The sequence below is a fragment of the Carassius carassius genome, chromosome 12, assembly GCF_963082965.1.
Source record: "Carassius carassius chromosome 12, fCarCar2.1, whole genome shotgun sequence".
In the NCBI taxonomy this organism is placed as follows: Eukaryota; Metazoa; Chordata; class Actinopteri; order Cypriniformes; family Cyprinidae; genus Carassius; species Carassius carassius.
The window spans coordinates 12,287,378-12,313,048 of NC_081766.1; the positions used below are offsets into that span (position 1 = coordinate 12,287,378).

The 25,671-nt window shown below is 40.1% G+C and overlaps 1 protein-coding gene across 1 annotated transcript; it reads right to left on the reverse strand.

Moving 5' to 3' along the window:
- Positions 1-680: 680 nt before the first annotated feature.
- LOC132154808 (G-protein coupled receptor 54-like) lies at positions 681-13,347 on the reverse strand. Its single transcript, XM_059563478.1, has 5 exons — positions 12,900-13,347; positions 11,849-11,973; positions 5,685-5,820; positions 4,417-4,655; positions 681-2,083 (listed from the first exon to the last, which is right to left on the reverse strand). Exons 1-5 carry the CDS (start codon positions 13,123-13,125, stop codon positions 1,709-1,711), a joined length of 1,101 nt encoding a protein of 366 aa, XP_059419461.1. The 5' UTR covers positions 13,126-13,347; the 3' UTR covers positions 681-1,708.
- Positions 13,348-25,671: the final 12,324 nt, after the last annotated feature.

Genomic DNA, 25,671 nt, shown 5'->3' on the forward strand with positions numbered 1-25,671 from the left:
TGGTAAATAAATATACCCTGTTAAAGTGTTGTATTGTCATTTGTGCATGAAAAAACCATTTTACCTCAATTATTACATCATAATGAAGGGCATATTTGGAAAGCCTTGGAGGATGTTATAGATTTAAATTCAGAACACTGAATATGTTAGGCCCAGTTCATGCACAATGTGTTTTTGCACTCCACTGTGCTGCTTGTTAATCAATGTAAACATATAGTCTTTGATCATTGTTTTTGTCAGCGTTTTGTTTAGATGTCCTCAAGGGTCAAGGTACAGAAGCTTATAGGGACATTTTAACAGAACGCATTTTTGCATTTTACTGTACTACTTTTCCATTGATTTTCTATGTAAACATGCACTAGATCTATGTGTTTAACCAAAATGTCCACATCTGTCAACTTTTGCACTATTTAGCACCATAGCATTTTAAAAAAATGGTGCTCAATACTTTTAAAAAATCCATTTGGAGACCTTGTTTTTATTTATTTATTTATTTTTTCAAATTCCACTGCTTGCATCTTGCATTTTTCAACACAAAAACTTGTTCTTTGTGAATGGCCCCTTAGAAAAACCCAATTGACCATTTTGTTGCACTGCTTTTTCTATGTTTTTAAGAGACAGGCAACTTAGGGGCCGTTCACACGGAAAGGATTTTTGCATTTCACTGTTCTTTCTTATTTAACTTTCAACACAAAAAATGTTTTCTGTTTAAAACACCCCTCAGACAAACACCTTTGACCACTGCTTTTAGCATTTTAAGATATAAATACAGACAACTTGGAGGCTGTTCACACACACACACACACACACACACACACACACACAATTTATTGCATTCCAATGCACTTCTTTTCATTTGTTTTTCTGAGTGAACATGCTTTAGATGGACGTGTTTGAACGTTGCACTAACATCCAGCATTTTTAGTAGCAACTTGTGCATGACACCGTATTCTATAAATGAGCTCCTCAGGTTAAAAGTAAAAAAAAAAAAAAAAACCTTCTGGGTGAATTGCACCTTGAAAAAGTTTATTTGGTATATGGTTATTTGTTAATCCTCTATCCTATGATATCTCAATAGCCTTACTGGCAAGTGCAGCATAATATGTTATTCCGTACTATGAACAACATTTGTTCTGTCTTCAGAAGGGGTGTGCTTTAAGAGAGTCTATACCTTGCGAATACACCTCTTCAGGTTGAGCCATGTCGTTGAATGTTCAGAATATATAACTGATGAAGAGCAGTTTGGAGTGGTGTTTCATGAGGAAGTGTGCACAGGGAGGTGTCGTGTATATGTCAAACACAATAGATGAGTCAACAGTTGCCATGTTTGATTAGTCAACATCCTCTCAGGCAAGCTCCTACACATCTCCACTGGCAGAACATCCGTTTGGTTCCCCATCCGCAAACTTAATCCCTGTAAAATGAGCTTTCCATTCAGCTTTTAAAAAGGCAAGCTCTCGTAGCACAACAGGGTAAGCAATAAGAGTTTAACCTTTTGGTTTAGAAGTTGGAAATAAATGTCAAATAATACTATTTAACTCCAGCTGTAAATGTAACTGCAATTCTTTGCCTTTTAAATGGCCTTTTGCACCACATTCAAAATTTTTCACATCTCAGCGAACTGAATATAACCCCTATTTAGGGAGGAAGTCCGCACCTCAGTGACTAGACAGTTGGCATTAATGAATGGTTTAGGTGTCATCTGCTCTCATTTCCTCTCAGTGTTGCTCTCCTCTGTTGCTACAAACTTTATTTCTGCATTGGCTGTGCGAGAGGCAACACTGCTGTCTCTCACTTTGTGTCTGAAGAGGAAGGGGAAGGTCTTCCTGAAGGACTTGCGGAAGCTGGCGCCCATAAAACCGTAGACAATAGGGTTGATAGAGGAGTTGGCATAGGACATGCAGTTAGCCCATGTCTTGATCTTATATGTTGCGTAGTTGGCCTTGAAGTCGGGATAGAAAGATTGGAACAGGACAAAGATCTGAATGGGACCCCAGCAGATGGTGAAGAGAACAACAATGACCACAACCATTTTGGAAATCTTACTCCTAATGGAGATAGTTCTTTCGGAGAGCAGGTGGACCTGAAATAAACAAGGTTTTGATAAGATTATAGCAGGCAAATGTGACTGATATGTGAAAAAAAAAATAGATCAATGCCATTTTAAAGAAAAATCTACGTATTTTTATTATACATTTAGTGAAAGGGCTCTACATTTAGTATTCAGAGTTCAAGTCTTTCTAATTAAGTTATATATTGAAATGCAGTTCTTTGTGGATTTTAATTTACTGAAATGATGAGAAAGATGAGAAACCTTTTCAGTTTCTAAATTAAAATAATCTTTGATAGTTTTGATGGGGTTTAAAGTTAAAGTTAAAAAAAGTCTAGGTATACTGCAATTGAAAGTCTCATAAAAAGTAATGTTGGTATAAGTAGTTGCATAATCTTTTATTCATATTTTTTCTATAATACAATTCTATTAATTTTTTTTTCTAAATAATGATTAAAATATTAAGATATACAAAAGTATTGAAAGTGTAGAGAAAAGTATTTTCAGCCTGATGGTTACACCATTGTTATTTTATTTATTTATTTATTTGAATGAAAACAACATTAATACAAAGATTATATTTCATAATTTAGATATCCTTATCACTGACCCTTAAATATTCATATAATACAAAACCGTAATGTGCTGTTGTAACTATACCCAGATAAATAAAGACAGCATATTTTCTGGATTAAGATCCCACAGCTCAATTATTCATGTTGTGAATCTGTTTTTGTTGAAAATGAACAATAAAGACCATTGCAAAGAATTTGCATTGAGGATATAGTGTCGAAGAAGAATAGATAAAACAAAAGCATTAATTAGATAAAGGGTACAATTCAAAATCTAAATGTGATTCTACAGTGAGCACTTTTTGTTCAATTACAGGTATACGGAGATAAATGCCACAAGAACTCCACAGTTTCATTCCTCAAAACTCACTACAAGAAAGCAAGAACTGTAAGACTGTGTAAAGATCTGCAGAAAAAAAAAGCAGTATGGTGACTCAGGAACTCTGAGTGAGTGAGAGATCACCTCAGATGTTGGAGAAGACCTCAGATAAGAAAGAGCTTTTAGGAGCTTTTAGGCTGGAATTCAAAGTGAATGTGTGGCAAAGCTAACACTGCCCATGTATCAGAAAGTTGCTATATTTACAGGGAAGTGTGGTAGTGGCAGCATCAAGCTGTGAGGTGGCTTTTCGTTGTCAGGGACTGGTTTTCTTGTCAAAGATAAAAAATGACTGTGCAAAATATCGGAACATATTGCAAATCTCAGCCTAATAAATAAGTTGTGCCACTGCTTAAATATTGTGATGCAGAGGTGTGAACCTAAACCCTGTCACAAATCTGTCTGAAAAAAAAATGGGCCAAAATCAGATTTAAATGTTACAGCTGTCTGAGGTGTCCAAGGCACTTCTGAACCTAATGTATGCAAAGCATCAACTAATATGTTCAGCTTAATCTCTTTGTTTTTTATAAGCAGCATTTGAGTTCAGCAGTTGGTGAAATGAATAAAGCAGTATCTGAAGGAGTGAAAGTATATCTAGAATATTATATTTAAACAAATGTCTGTTTATTTCAAAATACGATTCCATTTCTATCAAAAAAATAATTCATTACATGCTGCTTGTTAATTTCCAAAGCTCATTTTACCTTGTTGTGTTCCAATCTTTTTGAACTAGAGAGGATTTTCTTTTCCTTGAAAAGTTCTTGTTATTGCAATGGACTAAGACTTACTGTTTTTGCTCATGCAAGGTATAATAACTTCACTTGTTGCACTTGTGGTGTTTCCAGTCAAAAATGACTGGCCTATAAAAATTGCTTCTAAATTTTGCACTATTCTGTACAATTACCAAATGTTGGATTTCATATTTTTGTAATTTCTTTACAGGGAACATTAATACACAAAAATCTTGCCTATAAAGTCCTGACTTTAGGTTTCGGACACCGCCTATGCGAAACTCGACCACACCTTCATCTGATGACTTAATGCTGTTTTTGCTGTGAAAATGATCTACTTATAAGTAAGGAATAAATACTCAACTTTTTTACTAAGAATATTTTTATACGGAAATAGTTAATTTGATTAACTTTTAAATGTAGCATGTACAAAGTCAAGTTATTTATTTATTTTTACAATGCACAATATATATTAGTTTGTCCTTAAATGATTTTTATTTTACCTTGTTAAATAAAGGTTACAACTACAACTACTTAATTTCTTTACTTTTGAAGACAAGAAAGAAACCATGATGTTTCACAACCTCTTGGGAGGATATACACCAGTATAATAAATCAAAGCACATATAGCCTTTCATATCCATTTAGTGAAGTGTCATCACTGATGGTTGTTACCCATGATCATACCTGATGGTTGTTATCCACTGGTTCCACAGACGCTTGTCCCACTCTTTTCAGCATGAAGGAATAACAAAAGGAGATGGTAATGACAGGCAGTAGATATACGGCTAAGAACTGATAGAGGATGAAAGCTTTCTCGTGAGTCTTTGATGGAAATCTCTCCATGCAGTATTTTCTTGGTCCATACCAATAGCCATCCTCAAGCCTCTGGTACAGAAAGATTGGTATGGAAAGAATAAAGGAACCTTGATGCATAAGAAAAGGGAAGATGAGAATTGTATTGCTTCACTTTTAAACATTTTAAAATGTATGGGAGTATTCTGGGTTAAATGCAAAGGGATTTTGTTATGCACTTACATGATAGCGGACATGTTTAAAAGCATAAATGTGAAACATGAATTTTTGCATTTACATTACTTCTAAAACAAAAGGTTAAAAAATAGAACTGTGTGTGTGCATGTGTGTGTAAACTAATATGAATACTAATGAGATCAGAGAGAGTATTCACATAGAATATTCACTCACAGATGAGAAAAAAAAACGTTAGAAAGGATAAAGAGATTGTACAGTTTGGGCTGATTTACACAAGATGCATTTGTCTCTGCTTTTTAATTGTTTTTTGTATGTAAACATACGTTATGGACAGTTGACAGTTGTGCCATGTCTGACTGCATCTCGTGCATGAGTGCCACGTTTTTAAGACACTGTGTGTAAGAATTTTGAAAAACCTGTCTCAGGACTGCATTCTTTTTTCAATGCTTTTGTCTCACATAAAGAACGTGTTCTACAGTATTTGAATGGCCCCATCACTCAAAGATGTTTTATTGTAAACTATCCCCATATATTTACATTTGAATTACTATTAGGGCTTTCACACAGAACAAACTTACATTTAAAAGTGAGAGAGTGATATAAAAAAAATAAAAGTAAAGTCTACAGATGCTTTTCATTTAGCTTTCATCATGTTTATGTGTTAATAAAAAATAAAAATAAAAACTATGGAGAAACATGGTGAAATACATAAATGTGTTCTGTGTGTACAGCCCTGAAATGTGTTGATTTGTTAAACTAAAGAGTAAATTGAATTTATTTTATCTGGTAATCAACAACAGGTGACAGATTAAGTTTTAAGATTAAAATGTAATTATGTTTAATAAAGTGAACTAATTATTGCAGTTATAGAGAGAATAGAGCCTTGAGTTTGTTATAAGTATGTGTAGGGAAGTTGTCACCTTTTTAAAAAAATTTGTTGATAATTGTACTAAAATACTTACCGATCCAGATACAGATGCTAACAATCATTGCGACACGAGGGGTTCGATGGTGCAGGGATTTCAGAGGATACACTGTCACATAGCAACGATCTCCACTCATTGCCGTAAGAGTGATGCATGTTGCCTGTACAGTCACCTACACATGGCCAAACCCTTTGTTATCATGTGTTCATATCATTATCAGTACATGCAAGACAGATGCACTCCAGAGCACTAGAGTAAACATAAAAATTCGATTTAACTCATCTGAAAACTACGTGGTAGAACATCAAAAACACAGCCACATAATGCTTTCAGTACAGGCCAGTCTTTAGTTCATCATCTTTTGAATTAATTCTAGACATGCACATAATAAAAAAAAAACCCAGCCCCATTCACTCGTGGTTTTGTCTGGTGAATTAATTGAACTGAAGTGCCTGATTGCTCATCTTAAATTAAAAGAATCAGGTAAGAGGAGAGGCTTTAGCTCTTAGATGCAACAGGTGTGAACAAAGAGCTGTTCCATCCCATCATCTTTTGTGCAAGGTTTCTAATGATTAAACAAAACAACAACAAAAAATGTGTGCTTAGCCTCAATCTGAGGTGGCCTGCGTGCCTGACAAGATAAGCTTCACAGAGCTTTGGACCAAACCTGTACAAAGAATATAGGATTAGGAAAGTCCAAACCCACAGCTGAATTTATGCAATTATTCCTCCCACAGGGATTATTTGGTGTTTGTGAAAGGTATTCGTTCGTTGAGTAATTAAACACAGCTATGAAGAAAGACTTGTAAATTAGCAGCAGAACTTTTCATTTCCATGTACATAACCAGCAATTCATTTAGTTACGAGCACTGCAACTTTGCTTATTTAAGTGAATTTACTTCAAAGTATAGCTGAAACGATTAACGTCTCTGTTACATATGTAACCCTCATTCCCTGAAGGACAGAATGAAGACATCACATCGGTGACTGACGAATTGTGATTTAGCTTCGAGAGACCAATCTACTTTGAGTGTAAACCAAACAAGCCATTGGACATTGGCATGTGATGATTGCATCCAGCTGCTGCTGATCACAGCATGAGCATAAAAAGGCAGCTGGTGCAATGCATACCAGGTTTTTCCCTGAGGAGCCGACCCAGTGAACCGTTTGCACAGCGGTGGTACAGCAGCCGTGGGGACGGGACGTAAAGTCTCCTTTCCCTCCTTCAGGGAACGAGGGTTACATACGTATCCAAGACGTTACCTTTCAGTCGGTCACTCTCAATATCACATTGGTTTCCCAACGAATTGGGATCCCTACCAAAGCACCATGGATGCTGCCCCTTCCAGTGTCCTGTGCAAGCCTCCTGCGCCCCTTTTTGGTGTAGGCTGGGGCTTGCATCAAGAAGACAAGTCACCATTGTCGTAGCACTACCCTTTCAGTGAGATTGGATAACACTGGGAAAACATACCCATTCCACTTTGAACATGAACATTGGAAAAGCCCCTTCACAAAGGAGGTTTTGGAAGTACTTACACATATGAACAACCGTTTAGATGCATATGGAAGAACAGAGGTGATTGTAAACCTCTTGGAAAAAGGCAGAAAGTCTGCCGACCCTAAACCTGGGCCTCTCTGCGCTTCTATCCATTTGAAGTGAGGACACAGGAGGATACCGCCTCCACACGAAGGCTATAGAATCTAGCGTCACCCAGCCTGCAGCTCTACTAATATCTGTCAGCGAGGTGTTACGGCTGGCTTGTAAACCACAACATAAAAGAGACCAAACCCAATTTTTCAACCATAAGCCAATTTATTATCAAAATATTTAAATTAAATAATTAAACAAACACAAACAAACGTCTAGAGGAATACATGTGTGTTGATAGAAACTTCAGCTCAACAGACTGCAAAGGCTCAAATGGGCCCTGATGTAGTGTTTTGATCACCAGAGACAGGTCCCAAGAGGTTATGGAGGGGGGCCGGGTAGGATTTAACCTTTTCTCCCCCCTAAGGAACCTGACGACCAGGTCACACCTCCCTACCGACTTCCCCTCCACGGGGTCATGGTTAGCAGCAATCGCAGCACAAAGACTTAATGAGGAGGGAGACAGCCTTCGCTCCAACCCTTGCTGCAAAAAGGAAAGCACAACCCTGATCAGGCATCTCCGGGGTATTCTCTGTGAAAAGAACACCACTTGACGAACAGCTTCCACTTCAAGGTGTAAGCGTGTCTTGTAGACAGTGCTCTTGCCGAAGTGATGGCGTCCGCTACCTCTTGGAGTAGGCCACCTAGAACCTCTGCGCCCAGTCCAGGGACCAGATTCATTTCCAGAGGTCTGGACGCGGGTGCCAAAGGGTGCCCCATCTCTGAGTCAGTAGATCCTTCCTCAGAGGTATCTGTCAAAGAGGGGCTTTCACGAGGAGCATTAGATCGGGGAACCAGGTGCGAGTCAGCCAATACAGTGCCACAAGCAGGACCTGCTCCTCCCTGTAGAACAACTGGCAGTGAGAGGTTTCTGGAGAGGCAAACAGGTCTACCTGAGCTGCTCCAAAACATCTCCAAATCAGCTGGACCCTCTGGTGATGGAGTCTCCATTCTCCTGGGAGCGTAGCTCGTGACAGCTCGTTGGCTGTACAGTTGGGCAGACCCAGAATGTGAATGGCACAGAGTGACCTCAGAATTTTACGACTCCAAAGGAGGAGGTGGCTGAATGGCATAGCCGAAGCTGATGGTCCGCAGAAGCCAGCGATACAGGCTGGGTAATGCTAGCCAGGCTCCCAGATACCGTGCAAGTGAGTCCATGCTGTACCCACAGTACAAGCCATATAAGCACCGCCGGTCAGACCAGGCGAATACCTACAGGACTGGGAGGGAAGCAACAGGTTTCCCTGCCAGGAGGAAGTTTGGGGCCCGTCCCCGACACTGCATGCCTGTTGTACGTGGCACCCCAGCCAGTGGTAGAGGCATCTGTGTAAACCGCAACATGCCTGGGGACCTGTTCTAGTGGCACTCATGCCTGGAGAAACACAAGGTCTGACCACAGGGTGAAGGTTTGGTGACAGGCTGGTGTAACTTGAACCTGGTGAGTGCCATGATGCTATGCCCACTTCGGGACTAGGCCATGAAGCCAATGCTGAAGCGGTCTCATTTGAAGCAGCCCCAGCTGTGTAACTGCTGCTGCAGCTGCCATATGCCTCACTGATATGAAGCAGATGCCACCGAACTAGGGGGACGTAGGGTAAACTGAATGGCATAGCCGAGGCTGATGGTCCGCAGAAGCAAGCGATGCAGGCTGGTTAGCGCTAGCCAGGCTCCCAGATACCGTTGCTTTGGGACCATGCCGTACCCGCAGTACAAGCCATATAAGCACCGCCGGTCAGACCAGACGAATACCTACTGGACTGGGAGGGGAGCAAGTGGTTTCCCCGCCAGGAGGAGGTGGTCTTAGGACACAACTGCATCGCTACCGACTGCTCCACTGGGGGATCGTCATATAACCCCTAGCTGCACCCCCGTCGAGGGTGGTGAGGGAGTAGGAACCAGCAGGTCAGTTTCCAGCAGTAAAACATGCCATCCAATACCTGGTGAACTCCTCATGCACCTCTGGGGTAGGGCACTGAGAACCAGCGCAAGCCACCTAGAGAAACCAATTGTCCAACCTCAAGGACTCGGGATGCGCTGGAGGTTTTTACTCGAGCCCTACCCTTTTAGTGGATCGGTAAAGCATAGCCAACATCTCCAGAACCGATTCACGTTCTGACACCATCCCGGAGGGCGGCAACTCAGCTGAATCTTCCTCTCCAGAGAGCTCTCCCTCCGATGTAGTTATCGACATCCAGTCATCGGGAGGAGCACCGAAGGATAGCGCTGGTATGCTCTTTGAAGAGGGCCCATCACACAAACTATAGCATAGCTTGTTTCCCTTTTGGAAAACATAGTTAGATATGCTACAGTTTGCTAATAGAAAGTAGCTTGTTATATTGAAACTATTTAACTAGGCAATATCTTTCTTATATTCATAACAAATATATCATATTCAATATCATTTAATCAGAGCTATATTTTTCTGGTCAAAAAACAAGGGTTTTTGAATTAATCTCTATTAGAGCAATTTACACTATTTACAGGTAATACAACTTGAATATCTTAATTGAAAACAAATTTATTCAGTGTTTAGAGTGTTTAACTAAACATTTTACTGCATATAAAAAAAGACTGCTAAATTATGCAATACCTAGTAACTACTGACAATTAGTCTCAGCCTTAGACGTCACTCACATGTCTGATGCATATGGGACAAAAAAGTGGAAACACTTCAGGAGTGTTGAAGTCGTCATCGTATTGGTTGAATTCTACAGGATTTCCGTGAGACGTGTGTTGTGTTCTTTAACGTTCCACCTGGAAACAAAGATACTGTGGCGCCAAACCCCCTCACGAAAGAAAAAAGCCATCGTGTTTACAACTGTGTTGACGAATGCTTATCAGGATCAACTAAATGCTGGATTTTCAAAAGTATGTGAAATATTTAATGTTTGCAGCATAGAATCTTTAAAATATGTCCAAGAGTTTTACACACTGGTCTGTTATTGTGAAATGAACTGTGATTGGTTGTTTGACATGTCAGTCAAACGGCCTCATGGGCAGGCCTTGGACACTGAAACCTGCCATGAATTCCAGACCTTCAGTTTAAAGGTCTGGCTACACAAGACTACTGACATTACTTATCTTGAAACACTATGGGCACCAGCACTTTTAGCCCACATCCTCATTGGCTAGTATTCAAATATTTTGCTTTGGTTACTTGCATTAAAAGCAAACTTGTGACAGTCACAATAGTTTTAGCACCTTATAACATTTTAGGATAGATGCTCTTTCTTTTTCTTTTTTTTCCCTTTTTTTACCCTTTCACCAGCCTAGACTCCTTGGTTTCTTGCTCAGTTTGCTACCTTTTTAATGTGAAATGTCCAGTGAGGGGTGCTAAAAGTGTGTTCAGTTTTATCTGGAATAGATAAACATGAATCTGGCAACATTATTACACCTGTTGGTTGTACCTATCACTGGAGTACAATAAAATGTCTAGTAAGTGGCACTAAAAGTTTAATGCTCTCATGCATTCCAAAATAAGTTACCACCTACAGTAAACACTGCCCTAAACCTAAGCAAAAAGCAAAAAACAAAAGCAAAGTTGAGAATGAAAAACGCATTTGCTGAATGTACCAGGTGAACTATCAAGCAAATTTACTTAATCAGAAAAGCCATACATATGGAGCTTGCTATGTGATGCAAACGCCAAAATATATTACCTTACAAATCATGCACTGTGGTAGTTTTAAAGTCATAACATTGTTATGGAACCACACAAAAATAAGTCTATATTAATTGATAATCTGCCTGTGAAATCATAATGTGCGATAAATGTTGTAGATGTTTTACTGACGCTAGTGGACATTTAATCTGGAATCTGTGGGGAATTGTTTGTATAGGCACTGTTTTCTTTCTTTTTTTTCTTTTTTTTTGTGTTTTACAAAAATGTAGGCAAAGGCAGTTTTTTTTTTCTAATAAGCATAGGTTCATCTCTATGTGCCTCCAATACCAATGCAATTACATTTGTTTCAAATTTCAAATTTATATTTATAATTTGTTTCACTATACAGAATTATAATCTAATAATATTTTTTTACTGTTATTAATAAATATGTGCAAATGTTTGTATATTGCATTCCAGTGCCGAAACTAGTGCAGGACCATACAACCTATGTTCTGCCTGGGACAAGTCAAACATTTGGTCATGAATATTAATAACATAACGTGACTTCAGCCAATTAATTTCATGGCCATATAGCAACATAACAATGTACCCCCAGCCCCGCTCTAAAACTCATTCCAGCATCTCTGTCCTAAGCTGATTTTCTATGAGCATAGGGACTATATATTAGGTCTTAATCAGTGTACAAATCCATTTATTGCTATTGGGTGGGTACTATACTGAAGTCCAGAATCCTGTCAGCATTCATCTTTACACATTTATTCCTCTTACTTTTCATTTCACAGTGACTTTGTTGGTATGGCCACTGTCCTCAAAAACATTCTGAGATGACGCAGCAGAGACACATTTATACTACACAAAAGAAAAAAAAATTGCTTATTTATAACAATACGTCTTGTGGAGTATTGTTCCCTGAGGTGCTCTGCTTACCTGTTGGAGAAAAGCAACAAATTTACACATGAAGGTCCCAAATATCCAGCCAGGCAGAGGGTAGAGGGTAGCAGTGAATGGCACACAGCACAGCAGGAAAATGATGTCAGTAGCAGCCAAGTTAGCTGAGGAATTAAGTGCATGTGTTAAGGTATGGAAAAGGTGAATGTGTAATGTGAGGTGCTACTGTTCATATTACTTTTATCTCCTAGGGGTACAGGGATTCTGTCAATGCTTGAAATATTGTGAAGTCAAAAATAGTTGAAGACAGAAGTGGAGGAAAATGTGAAGTGAAAATGCAGTGAATTAAATGCAAGCTCTGACAGCAACACTGAAAATCAATTTGAGCCACTGTGGATGATCTGACTTTATTGCCTTCCAAAATTCAATAAAAGTACAAAAACAGTAAAATTACTAAAACTAAAATGCCAACATATAGGCTGTGGTCATATAGTCATATTGTGGCAATGACTTTTTTGATTCAGTACTTCATTCAAGATCCATCAATTTTAAGGTATTTCCTAACCTCACAATCTTGCTCAAGAGGTCCTTGTGAAGCGTTACTCGAGGGAATGCAATAATGCTTACAGTTACATGACAGTACATCATTCTGTGACTAATGATGAATCATTCACCACGAATATACTAACACAAACTCCAGTTTGCTTCCCATCTGACTTTACTTCTGCTAGAGTACTAAATAATCATATAAAATACTTAAATAATACTTTAAATAAGAATAATGTATTTGTTGTAGCTTAATATATAAGATGCAGTTCAAAATGCTTTGTTGGTCTGAGCATAAAAAACATTTACAAAAAAATAAAAAGAACCAAAATGATAATAAAACAAATAAAATAATGAAATGAAGATATCTCGTAACAAACGAGAGAGAGAGAGAATACATTGACAAAAAAAGACTCAAATATATTATTCAAAAGCTAAGAAATGTTTTTAGAAGCTTTTTAAAAGTGCAATTGCTTAGAGCTTGTCTAATGTGGGAAAAGGTTCCAGAGGTTTTGTGCAGAATAAAAAATTGGCTGCCACTCACCAATGTAAAAGTTAGTGGCGGTCCTCATCTGTCTGTGCTTGGAGATGACATAGATCACCAGTGAGTTTCCGATCAGCCCCACTAGCATGATGAGAGAGAAGAAAAGTGGCACAAGCCAAGCATCCGTCAGGAAAGGGTGCTCCTCGTCTTGTATATCCTCCATAGAGGAATTTCCAATGGAACTGTTCAGCAGCTCACTTGAGTTCTGGTCTTCACTCGGAAACATAATTTTAGGCTTGGGAAAGACCTTGAAATAATAGCCAAATTTCTTCTTTCTGACAGCGACAAAATCCTCATGCAATCCAATCCAATTAATTTTAAGAAAACGCCATTAGAATCTGGTGTCTTTTCATTAACTTCATGCTACTGAGGAAGTTTTTCAGATAGATCTGTATTTGAAGGAGACGGCTACTGCAATTTCTCTTCAGCTCTTTGAAAAACGAGCCCTGCGAGCATGATCCACTCAAAGGCAGAGTGGATCCGCTCTCATTGGTTTTATACACAGCCCGCACACACGTGGGCAACAGAAAGATTGTAGAATGAAAAACTGATTTCAGGTCGCTTAGCAACAATTTTAGGGCTCTCTCTCTCTCATTCTACCGCTATGTGTGTGCAGAGAGAACAAAATATAAATGTGGTAGTTACCCTGCAGTATACACATAGCCTGAAGTTATGCAAACCTGCACAATCAAAGAGATCAATGTGATTCAGTTTGTTCTACTATCACACCACCTAGAAATTACTGACCACAACATGGAAAGACACAATTACTGCTTCTTGAGACTGTGTATCACCACAAATTGCTGTATGGGATCTCCTTTGTTGAGTCCAGGTTACTTTTTTTCTTACTAAATGCTATATGCAATCTTGGAGCAAATTGAACCAAATTCAGAGTATGATCGAGCAATTCAATCAGACCTTAAGTTTGGGAGAATGAGCTCACAATCATGGTTGAATCACACACTGACTGCTCAGATAAGAGCACAGTGGTACTGCTGAACACTGATGAAGGCATGGAGACCGAGCACTCCCACAGTCTCTATTCAATTTAATTCAACACTTCAGTTTGATTGCTCTTTATTGCGTTCTTTGACCTATACACAATGAAGCCTTTAATTGCACACATTTAATGTACAAAAAAAATGCTTATTATTATCAGCACTTTGTTTGTTTGGAAAAGGTAATAATTAATTTTCCAAATTGATTTGAAATTTTCATAGTGTGTTTAAGTCATGTTGGAAAGATTGTATTTTGAATGGCACCACAAAGTCGTAATCACAAGTAGTAAACTCAGAGCTTTCTTTAAGCTCAGAGATTCTGAGTTGGATCCAATGGATGCAGCATCTGTATATATGGTAAATTTGTTGTTGTAAAGTTGCATGCACAAAATATGATGATGTATAATTACAATAGAAAAAAATGGGTATATCGACAGTTGTACATCATTCACTGACCAGAGTGACTTGCACACAATTGGTGTCAAAAATATGACTGGAACACATCATAACATTTGCATTGATTAGACTTCTTGACTAATGACTTAGACACACTTTCTGTTACATACAAATTCAAGTAATGCCATCTTGTGTCACAGTTATCAATTGTTTTACTTTAATATTACTTCTTGTTAGGCCATATGCTTTGTATATTGTAGTCGATTACTTTTTTTCTCAGTATAAGCTTTAAAGTGGTAGGCTAAACAATTTAACCTCAAAATTTAATATTCCCATATTTATTTCTTTGGTACATTTTACAAGATAATAGTATTTCAGTTTTTCTAATTCAGAATTTCATGTTTAATTCAATGTGTTGCTTGCTGTTTCATTGTGATTGTTTGAGAAATTTACTAGCAGTTTCAGAGTTTTTTTTTTTTTTTTTTGTTTGATCTGTGTACAGTGGTTTAATAAGAAAGTAGTTATGCTGCCTGCAGGTGAACCTGCTTCAGAATTATCCACGTTGGGCATTTGATGTTACAAAAAAAAAAAAAAACATATATATATATATATTTTGCATAAAACAAATCATGAAAGGTAAATGATTAACATCAGCTGGCTGGTATATAGTGCCTTATGTTATTACTGAAATACAGAACACTGAAAATGTACATAACTTTACAAAAGCATTCAAACTACTCGCAACAGACTTGTTCACCACCATGTTTTACATTGTCATGTCTCATCCAACGTCACATTTTGAGATTTACAGAATCAGATAACTTTTTTTCTTAAATAGTTCAGTCAGATTAGATGTTTTCATAGTGACAGTGTTTTACAGAACATTTTTACTGAAACCTTTAGCACACACCATAAGACTCACAATGAAAATGAAATGAATCATTCATGTGATAAGTCGATTAACACTTTAATCGCTCTTGCTCTGAACATGGCAGAATGGTACACCTTACAGCACTAGAGGTTTAGTTGAACATTCAGGCTTTAAAACTTAGTATGCCTGTCTGGTGCTTTTGAAGGTCATAGGAAACCATAAATTTGTATTCTGCTGCTGGCATTCTCTGAGGACTGAGGCCTGCTTCAGCTCAGCATTCAGATGTACTGGACAGCTCAGATTCAAATGTGTCATGTTCATGGGCCATGTTCACAAATCCCTTGGGAGGCCAACCTTCAACACTGCACGGTGCACAATATATCAGTTTCACTGCAGGGGTGGAGTGTATTATATGTAAATACCTGAAGGTAGAAATAATTGGCAAAGGCATGGCTGCATCAACACAGTTTTTAGTCATCCAGTCATGAAATATATATAGCCTGAGGCAAACAAGACAATCAAAATATATCAAAGATGTCGTATAGAGCACATACAGAGCAGAGCCTAAGGCTGGAAATGTACCCAAAGCACACTTTAAACTTGAATTATCTTGCACATGAACATTATATTTTAGACTTTTTTTAATTTATTTTTTTGGCCATTATTTTAACCTTTGTAAGAAAGAGCACTGCTCTGACCTTTTCTCAGTCAGTAGTTGCACCCCGGCAGTGGAATCTAATCTAAAATGTGTCAGTGGTTATAACAGCTGTGGAAATACAGAAATACTGTTCTGCTTAGTGCCATTGCATAAACACTATATTTCATTTCTCTATCCTGCAGTTCGCCTGGCATGGCACAGATGTCCGAAGGAAGTCTCTTAGCTAAGACTTTACATGGGATTGGTGCGCTTTTCAATTTGTCATTCAGAGAAGCCTGTGGTCATGGTTCATGGGACAAAACAATTAAGAAAACTGTGGGGGAAAGTAATTGATGCTCCACAACTTTTTCATTTTATAACAAACTTATGTGTTGGCACTGATAGGATGACAAATATTTGCATAGTGGTAACTGAAGCGAACAAACCAAATTCCTAAGGCTATTTAAAATGTACATTTTTTTAAAGCGTATCTGCTAAAAATGAACTGTCAATATTTTGTTGTATATTATATATGCATATGGCCTCAAAGGTAATTGTCACGGCTTACGCTGCTGGAAGGAACACGGAGCCGAGGGATAAACGAAACAAGGATTTATTAAATCAAACATGGGCAAGGTAAGTAGTAAATAACAGGTGGCAAGTGGCAAGTAACAGGTAACAAGCAGACAAGTAGACAAGTTGACACGTAACAAGTAGACCCGACAAAACAGAACTGAAAGGACAAGGCATTTATACAAGGGATAATAGGCAAAACACAGGTGGATGGAATGACTAAATTAACAGGGACATGGAACACATGCGGAAAAGACTAGACACACCTGGGAACTAATCAAACCACATAGAGACAGAAACTGGGTCACAGGGGCAAAAACACACAAAATGAGTCCAGGTGTGTGACAGTACTCCCCTCTCCCGGTAGGTGCGTCCTTGCACCGTAGAAACGACAAAGGGAGGCGTGGGTGGGAACTTGGGAGGAGGTTCCGGTGGAGGACAGCCTCCCAGGAGGGGGCCAGCAGACAGGGACTACAGAGGAAGGAGCCAGGGAGGAGATGACGGAGGGAGGAGCCAGGGAGGAGACAGGAAGGATCTGAAGCAGGAGGTACCCAGCAGGACCCAGGCCACAGCCATAACGGCCCAAGGTGGGGCCGACGGTGGAAGGAGCCATGGAGGAGGAATGGTCACCGACTCCAGGGACTCGACCCACGGCAACGGAGCAAGTGGAGGAGGAGCCCGAGGCGGAGACGGAGAGCCGAAGAGCCAGGGTGACGGGGAGGAGCCGGAGGTCCTAGGCGGAACTGATGGCTCTGGTGACTGACGCGGCGATGTGGATCCGGAAGGCCGCGGTGAGGCCAGAGTGACCGAGGACTGAGGTGTAGCCGAGGGGATGAAGGAGCCTGAAGGAGCCGGAGGGACGAGGCGAAGCCGGAGGAGTGGAGTCCCGAGGCATAGGATGGACGACGCCAGACCAAGGCGGAGCCGGAGGGACGAGGGAGCCAGGCAGAGCCTGCGGACTGCCGGGCCACGGCGGAGAGGAAGGAGCTAGGAGCCATGGTGGAGCCGACGGGTCAACGGGCCGAGGCGGAGTCCAGGCCTCAGAGGCTGGAGGCGGAGGTGAGGGAGATGCCGACCAAGGCGTCGTTGGAGGATGGCGGTCCCGCTGAGCTCGCACCACAATGATGGTAGGCTGAGGGCGAGCAGAGGGGCAGCCAGACGACAGCGGAGGAGGAGGCAGGAGTGGGTGGGAATTTTGGAGGAGCAGGCATTGGAGTAAGCTCTGGGGCTGGAGCCCGTCCTGGGCTTAACGGAGGATCAGGAGCCCGTCCTGGGCTTAACGGAGGATCAGGAGCCCGTCCTGGGCTTAACGGGGGTTCAGGAGCCCGTCCTCGGCTTAACGGGGGTTCAGGAGCCCGTCCTCGGCTTAACGGGGGTTCAGGAGCCCGTCCTCGGCTTAACGGGGGTTCAGGAGCCCGTCCTCGGCTTAACGGGGGTTCAGGAGCCCTTCCTGGGCTTAACGGGGGAACAGGAGCCCGTCCTGGGCTTAACGGGGGATCAGGAGCCCGTCCTGGGCTTAACGGGGGAACAGGAGCCCGTCCTGGGCTTAACGGGGGAACAGGAGCCCGTCCTGGGCTTAACGGGGGAACAGGAGCCCGTCCTGGGCTTAACGGGGGAACAGGAGCCCGTCCTGGGCTTAACGGGGGAACAGGAGCCCGTCCTGGGCTTAACGGGGGAACAGGAGCCCGTCCTGGGCTTAACGGGGGAACAGGAGCCCGTCCTGGGCTTAACAGAGAATCAGGAGCCCGTCCTGGGCTTACAGGAGGATCAGGAGCCTGTCCTGGGCTTACAGGAGGATCAGGAGCCCTTCCTGGGCTTACAGGAGGATCAGGAGCCCGTCCTGGGCTTAACGGAAGATCAGGAGCCCTTCCTGGGCTTAACAGAGGATCAGGAGCCCGTCCTGGGCTTACAGGAGGATCTGGCATAGGTGAATTGGAAACCCCCTCATTTTGACCCATTTGGCGCTCCACATTTTGCTCCCTCGTGGTGGGCAGTGTCGCCGGCTCTCGCACCTGGTCTGACGGGTTGCTCTCTGGCTCTCCGTCATCGGTGGGCTCGGGCTTATGCCTCGTACCGTGGGGAGATTGTAGGCTGGGCTCTGGGTCCAGAGTGGACCTGGCGAGATCCTCCATTGGGCCGACCGTGAGAGGTGACCCATTTCTCACCAGATTCCACTCTATGAATGCGGCGAAATCCTCCCGAGGACCATCTTCGGGCGACAACGCTCTGCACCTGGAGTTCAGGCTGGCGTGATAAAAGGTGCAGAGCGCGTGGTCCGGGTAGCTGGCATTAGCTATCCAGAGAAACCGCCTGGTATGGTCCTCGAGAGACAGTCCCTCCTGCTCCAGCAGGAGGAGGAGGTATTCGGGGCGATAGAGGGGATCCATGACACACTACGGAAAGAAAAAGACTGTGAAAAAAACGGAAAACAAAACGGAGGGAAAACACGCAGTTTTTTTAACTTTTTTGGTCGGGTCTTCGGTCACGGCTTACGCTGCTGGAAGGAACACGGAGCCGAGGGATAAACGAAACAAGGATTTATTAAATCAAACATGGGCAAGGTAAGTAGTAAATAACAAGCGGACAAGTTGACACGTAACGAGTAGACCCGACAAAACAGAACTGAAAGGACAAGGCATTTATACAAGGGATAATAGGCAAAACACAGGTGGATGGAATGACTAAATTAACAGGGACATGAAACACATGCGGAAAAGACTAGACACACCTGGGAACTAATCAAACCACATAGAGACAGAAACTGGGTCACAGGGGCAAAAACACACAAAATGAGTCCAGGTGTGTGACAGTAATACACATGAAACAAAAGAAAAAAATATATAATTTTTGATTTAGCAATTTCACAGGTTTGAAATTATAAGAAATATAGTGCACATGCTCGAACAAAAAAGAAGAAAGAAAAAATAAGCCCAGGGAAGGTGGAATGAACACAACATTGTTAATAAATGTGTGTGTAAATAAATAATTAATAAATAAATAAAAATGCAAGTTTGAGTAGTGGGATATTTATATTTTTTTCATATGCTCACCAAGGATGTGTTTATTTGATCAAAACTACAATAAAAACAGTAATATTGTGAAATATACTTGCAGTTAAAAATAACTGTTTTCTATTTTAATATATATTTAAAAAGTTATTTATTCCAGTGATGGCAAAGCTGAATTTTTAGCAGCCATGACTGCAGTCTTCGGTGTCATATGATCCTTTAGAAATCATTCTAATATTCTGATTTTGTGCTCAATAAATATTTATTATTACCAATGTTGAAAAACGTTGTAATGCTTGATATTTTTCTTGATAAAACTTTTTTTTTTGTTAGGATTCTTTGATGGATAGAACGTTCAATAGAGCATTTATCTGAAATAGAAATCTGTTGGAACATAACTCGATAATATATTTAATGTCTTGGCCTTTGAACTTATCTTTGTTATCTAGGCTTAATGTCTTACATGGAAAGCAGCATTAAAGGACTGGAAGGGCAAAAAATAAATTAATTAATAAGATATGTTGCTTAAAATAGGTGAATAAATTATGGCCATTGTGGTCACTTAGCAACCACAGCCCCTAAGTATATACCATCTAGTTCAATCTTTATTAACACAGCTCTGCAAAAGTGCACATCCCTCATAATATTTGTATCTCTCTGTAGTGTTTTTCTCTTCCATTGGTGAGATGGCAGCTTCCAGAGTGCTACAATTTACAGAAACATATATATGTCTCTTTTAAAAATATCACCCAGAGTCTCCTCTGTAACTATGGTTTGGAGAAGACAAAAGCATCCCCAGACAACAATAATAACACCAGCTACTATTCCTTAGTGAGTCTCACTTCAATCTCAAAGCCAATGCGAAAAGAAAATCTATCCACCCCATTAAGGCTAAACCCCTGCTTCCAGCTTTTCCTAAACTTACTCATCAGCATCTCCACATTCTCCCCACTGAATTCAATCATGCTGTTTATGATGAGGCTAGCAGACTGTTGGAATATCTGTGGGATTTGTGCAGCCAGCACCATGAGTGCAATGTTGATGGATGAGGTGATTCAGTGCATTTTACATTCTTCTTACTGCTGTGACATAATGATTGGTGAGAAAATATACTATGAAGAAAGGTGATGTCACTTGAATGTCACATAACCAACATATGTGGATACGATTTCCCATTATCCTTTTGTATAAATGTAATTCACATGACAAATGTTTGTCCTAGACTACACATATAATCTAGGATTAACACTCTACTGCATATATTTTGATGGTAGATGATAAAAAAACCACCCCCCACCCCCCATCCCAAAATATTTTTTCATTGCCTTAGGGCAATATTGTGCAACAATTGTGCAGAATCACAGAGAAAAATATCCATTAACATATCATATGACAATGTACAGAGAGCAATAAAAAAAATCACAAATCAGTCAAAAAATGCCAAGAAATGACAGGCTAGAGCTTCCCTGCCTCAAGCAAACTGAGCAAGATGATCTGGAAGCTGCATTAGAGCTGAATGAATTACATAGAGCTGCAAAATGTCTTAATAAAGGCAAATCACCCGGCTTGGATGGCCTCCCTCCAGAACTTTATTTAGAATTATGGGACATGGTGGGCACACTCATGCTGGATTCATTTAATTTTGCAATTAAAAATGGGACATTCCATAGAGATCAAAAAACAGCACTCATCACTTTACTCTTGAAAAAGGGAAAAGATCCCTTCGAGTGCTCTAGTTTTAGACCAATATCTTTACTTACAAGCGATCTTAAGATATATGCCAAAGTACTCGCTCTACGCCTGGAAAAAGTTATTCAGTCTCTAGTCAATGAGGATCAAACAGGATTTATCAAGGGGCGCTATGCATCTGATAACATGAGAAGGCTGCTACACATTATAGAGGCTGCGGAGACACACCCAAATCCTTGTGCCGTCTTTTCACTCGACGCAGAGAAAGCCTTCGATAGGATAGAGTGGAGGTATATGTGGGCAGTCTTGCAGCATTTTGGTTTCAAGCATAATTTTATAGCAATGATCAAGGCGCTATACCACTCACCCTTAGCATGTATTCTAACAGGTGACATAATCTCCTCTCCTTTTACATTGCAGCGTGGTACAAGACAAGAGTGTCCACTCTCACCACTTTTGTTTTGTCTGTCTCTTGAACCTCTAGCGCAAGCCATTAGGCAATCTACGGCTTCCCCTATGGAAATTGGTCATCATAATCATATTATATCTCTGTATGCAGATGATATAATTTTGTTCTTAGACAACTTTGACACCTCCATTCACCCAATTATTAAGGAATTCGATAATTTTAGCAGCCTGTCAGGCTACAAAATTAATTGGATGAAATCTGCACTTATGCCTTTAAATAATGTACACACTAACGGTCCTGTTCCCATCTATATTCAGCTCAAAAGCTCTTTCACTTATTTGGGCATTACGATATATAAAAACATACATAAAATTACTAGAGACAACTTCAACACTACGCTAAGTAAAATAAAATCAGACATTCATAGATGGAGAAATCTAAAAACATCTCTTCAAGGTAGAATTAATACAGTCAAAATGAACATATTGCCCCGTTTCAATTTCCTTTTCTTTATGTTACCACTCTGCCCCCCTTCAAATTACTTCAAAGACATTCGTTCCATGATTTCCAGTTTTATTTGGGATGGTAGACGGCCCAGGGTTTGTCTGAATACACTGCAACGACCCAAATTGCTGGGTGGTCTAGCAGTACCAAATATTGAGCTTTATTATTGGTCATTTCAGATCAGAGCACTCAGCACATGGTTGGACCCACAGTCTACCACTGCATGGCGATTGATTGAATCTGCTAAGATTTTTCCGCACAAGCTGCAAGAAATACTATTCTCCAGTGTAGCAAACAAAACAATAAAAAACAAATTTGGGCCCATCATTGCTAACTCTATTCAAGTGTGGAAGAAAGCAGAACGGTGGATGGGCGGTTCACCTAAAGTCTGTCAGAACACGCCACTATGGCACAACCGGAATTTATTATGTGGCAACAAACCATTTAACCAACCATCTTGGTCATCCCTTGGGGTGAATACATTAGGTGATATATATGATACTCAAGGTCTTTGCTCCATTCAGGATTTAAGAACACGCTTTTCCCTTCCTGCGTCCTGCTATTTTGTTTATTTTCAACTAAGATCAGCCTTAAAAACATGGAGTTCCATGGGATTCTCCTCTCCCCGTACATCCCATGTTGCAATGGATTGCACCATTACTGGGTAGACCTTCTGTCTCTCTAATATATAGTATGTTGATTCAGCATAGCGCTAAGGTTTTACCAATTGAATCAATATGGAACAGGGAGTTGGAGAGTTTAAATATAAACTTAGATTGGGAGAGAATATGGTGTAATCTAAGCATGACTTCTAAGAACCTAGCTCACCAGCTAATTCACTTTAAAATCATACATAGAGCCTATATTACACCTTATAAGAGATTTCAGATGAAATTACAACCTACTCACAACTGTCATATATGTAACATTGCTTCACCTGGAACCTTTTTGCACATGTTTTGGGAGTGTCCAGTTATCTCCAAGTTCTGGTTGCATGTTAATTCAGTTTTAGCAGATATACTTGACATTTTTTATGTTCCCAATCCTGGATTCTGTCTCCTTAATGATAATTCAGATATAGATCTAAAGCAAATTCAGCTCAAAATGGTATATGCCGGGTTTACCTCTGCAAAGAAAACAATTTTGAAAAACTGGTTCTTTCCGGATATGTGTATGAAATCGTTCTGGATCCATAGTCTTGTCAACATTGTCAACCTTGAACATACAACTGCACGATTTAATAAGGCGCGACCAGCAACTGTACAAGCTTGGAACTCCTTTTCATCTAAGATAATCTCTTGGACCAGAGTCAACAGCTAGGCAATCATAGTTGTGATACACCTGCCGAACATGTCTCTGTGATTTTATGCACTGTTTTACCATTGTGATGGTTTTATTTATTTATTTTTTTTCCATATAGTTGCATATGATTTTGGATATGTCTGTAACCACCCCCCCCCCCCCCCCCCGCTTTGGAAAGCAATAAAAATGTTGATCACAAAAAAAAAAAATGCCAAGAAATCATTAAGTGTAAAGGAAAAAACACATGAAACACATTGATATATTGCATTCGATACAGACGTAGGTTTGTGTCATAGTGCAGGACTGGAAAACTTCGGTCCTGGAGGGCCACTCACCTGCACAGTTTATCTCCAACCCTAATTAAACACTCCTCCTTTTGCAAGCGCACATGTACAAATGTGAGCATAATCAACATGCTCCTGAACACTAGTTGTTTCTTAGTTGTTCATTAGTTGTTCATTTTTTTCCATTCACTTTATACAAAATATTTGTTTTCTTATTTACAAAAAAAAGCACTTGCAAGCAAACTTCCTGATTAAACATTAAAGCACACTAGTGTGATAAACAGTGCATTTTACATAATTTTTTTGTTTATCTCATATTGTGAAAATATAGCATAATGAGAGATTTATAAGCAAATGATTGTAGGCCAGTCATTTTTGACAGGGAACACCATGAGTATGACTTTTTGCAATTTTTTACAAAATAAATGCATTTCAAACCAAACTTGCTGATTAAACATTAAAGCACACTAGTGTGATTAACATTGCAAATTTTTATAATTTTCTCATATTTTCTCATATTATGAACATTTTACATAAAAAATGCTTTTATCGCTCAAAAAATGAGGTGCAGTACCTGATTATAGATAAATGAGGCCTATGATTAACCAGATGCAAACAGGAACACAAAACAATTGAATCCAATATTTGGATATATACAGACCTGACTCTTTCCTACCATTCATAGCATAACCCTCGAAAGAGTTGTTTTAAACCAGGTATCATTGTTTCTTTCACAAAACAACAAACTGGACGCTAACCAGTCAGTTTCCGGGAGTGGCCATTTAACTAGCACTGTGCTACTGTTAGTCACGGAAGCCCTGCGGATTGCAAAAGCTGATTCCAAATGATTGGTTCTTATTCTGCTGGATCTATCTGCTGCTTTTGACAATGTCAATCATTAGATCCTCCTGTCTGCCCTCTCATCACTGGACATTACAGGGATTTCACTTCGCTAGTTTGAATCCTATCTCATTGGTAAGTCTTTCAGGGTGGCCTGGGTAGGGGAGGTATCCAAAACACATCAACAGGTCACTGGAGTACCTCAGGGATCAGTTCTTGGACCCCTCCTCTTCAGAATCAGAAAGAGCTTTATTGCTTGCACATACAAGGAATTTGTTTTAGTAACATAAGCTTCCAGTACAAAGAGACAACAACAACACACAGACAAAAATAAATAAATAATAATAATACACATATGTACATATAAATAGACAAATATTGCAAAATAAAAAAATTAATGAATTGTATGAACAGTTGTGCTATGGATGATAATGGAATAGAATAGAGTGAGATGCAGGGATTTACTAGGATGGAGGTGGTAACATATAAATATAAGGATATTGCACACTTTTTTGTTGCATAAGTGGGGAACATTTAACTGTTCCTGAGGTAGATTGCTGGGGGAAGAAAGTGTTCTTGTGCATGGCTGTCCTGGTATTTGTGGCTCTGAAGTGCTGGCCCGGTAGCAAAAGTTCAAAAAGGGGATAACTTGAATAAGAGGGATCCAGAGTGATTTGAGCCATTTTTCTCACTCTGGATGTATACAGTTCTTGAAGGATGGGCAGGGGAGCACCCATAATCCTTTCAGCAGTCCGAACCATTCTCTGTAGTCTGATGTCTGATTTTGTAGCTGAACCAAACCAGACAGTTATTCCCTGGGTGTCCACTAGTGGTCTCACTTCCCCATATAGTCACCCCACCGCAGGTACTACATTTCCCACAAAAATCCAGTGATGTCCTTCAGATAAGCCAGAACCAGTTTATCAAACGACTTCATGACGACAGAAGTAAAGCCACGTTTCCACCTCTGGAACTTTACCCAGGAACTAGGGACTTTGGGCTGGTACTCGGTGTGTTTCCAATGCAGGAACCAGGAACTAAAAGTTCTGGGTAAAAAAATGCCCCTCAGAAAGTCCCTGTTGACGAGGTTGTACTTGTTCAAAGTTCCGGAACTTTCGGGGGTGGGACTTGGGCACTAAACATACTGATTGGTTGAGTTCACGCAGCATTGTGATTTCAACCACCATTTATTTGGATCGTTTTCAAAATGTTATGGTTATTGTGTCATGAAATGTAATTATAAAGACAGCACCTATTTAAA

Excerpts from the sequence above, each read along its gene's own strand:
- LOC132154808 (XM_059563478.1), bottom strand. The coding sequence starts at position 13,125 with ATGTTTCCGAGTGAAGACCAGAACTCAAGTGAGCTGCTGAACAGTTCC. Across the intron at positions 5,821-11,848 it reads TTGTTGCTTTTCTCCAACAG|GTGACTGTACAGGCAACATG; the intron begins GTAAGCAGAGCA and ends GGCCATGTGTAG. Across the intron at positions 2,084-4,416 it reads CAGTGGATAACAACCATCAG|GTCCACCTGCTCTCCGAAAG; the intron begins GTATGATCATGG and ends TGTTTATTTCAG.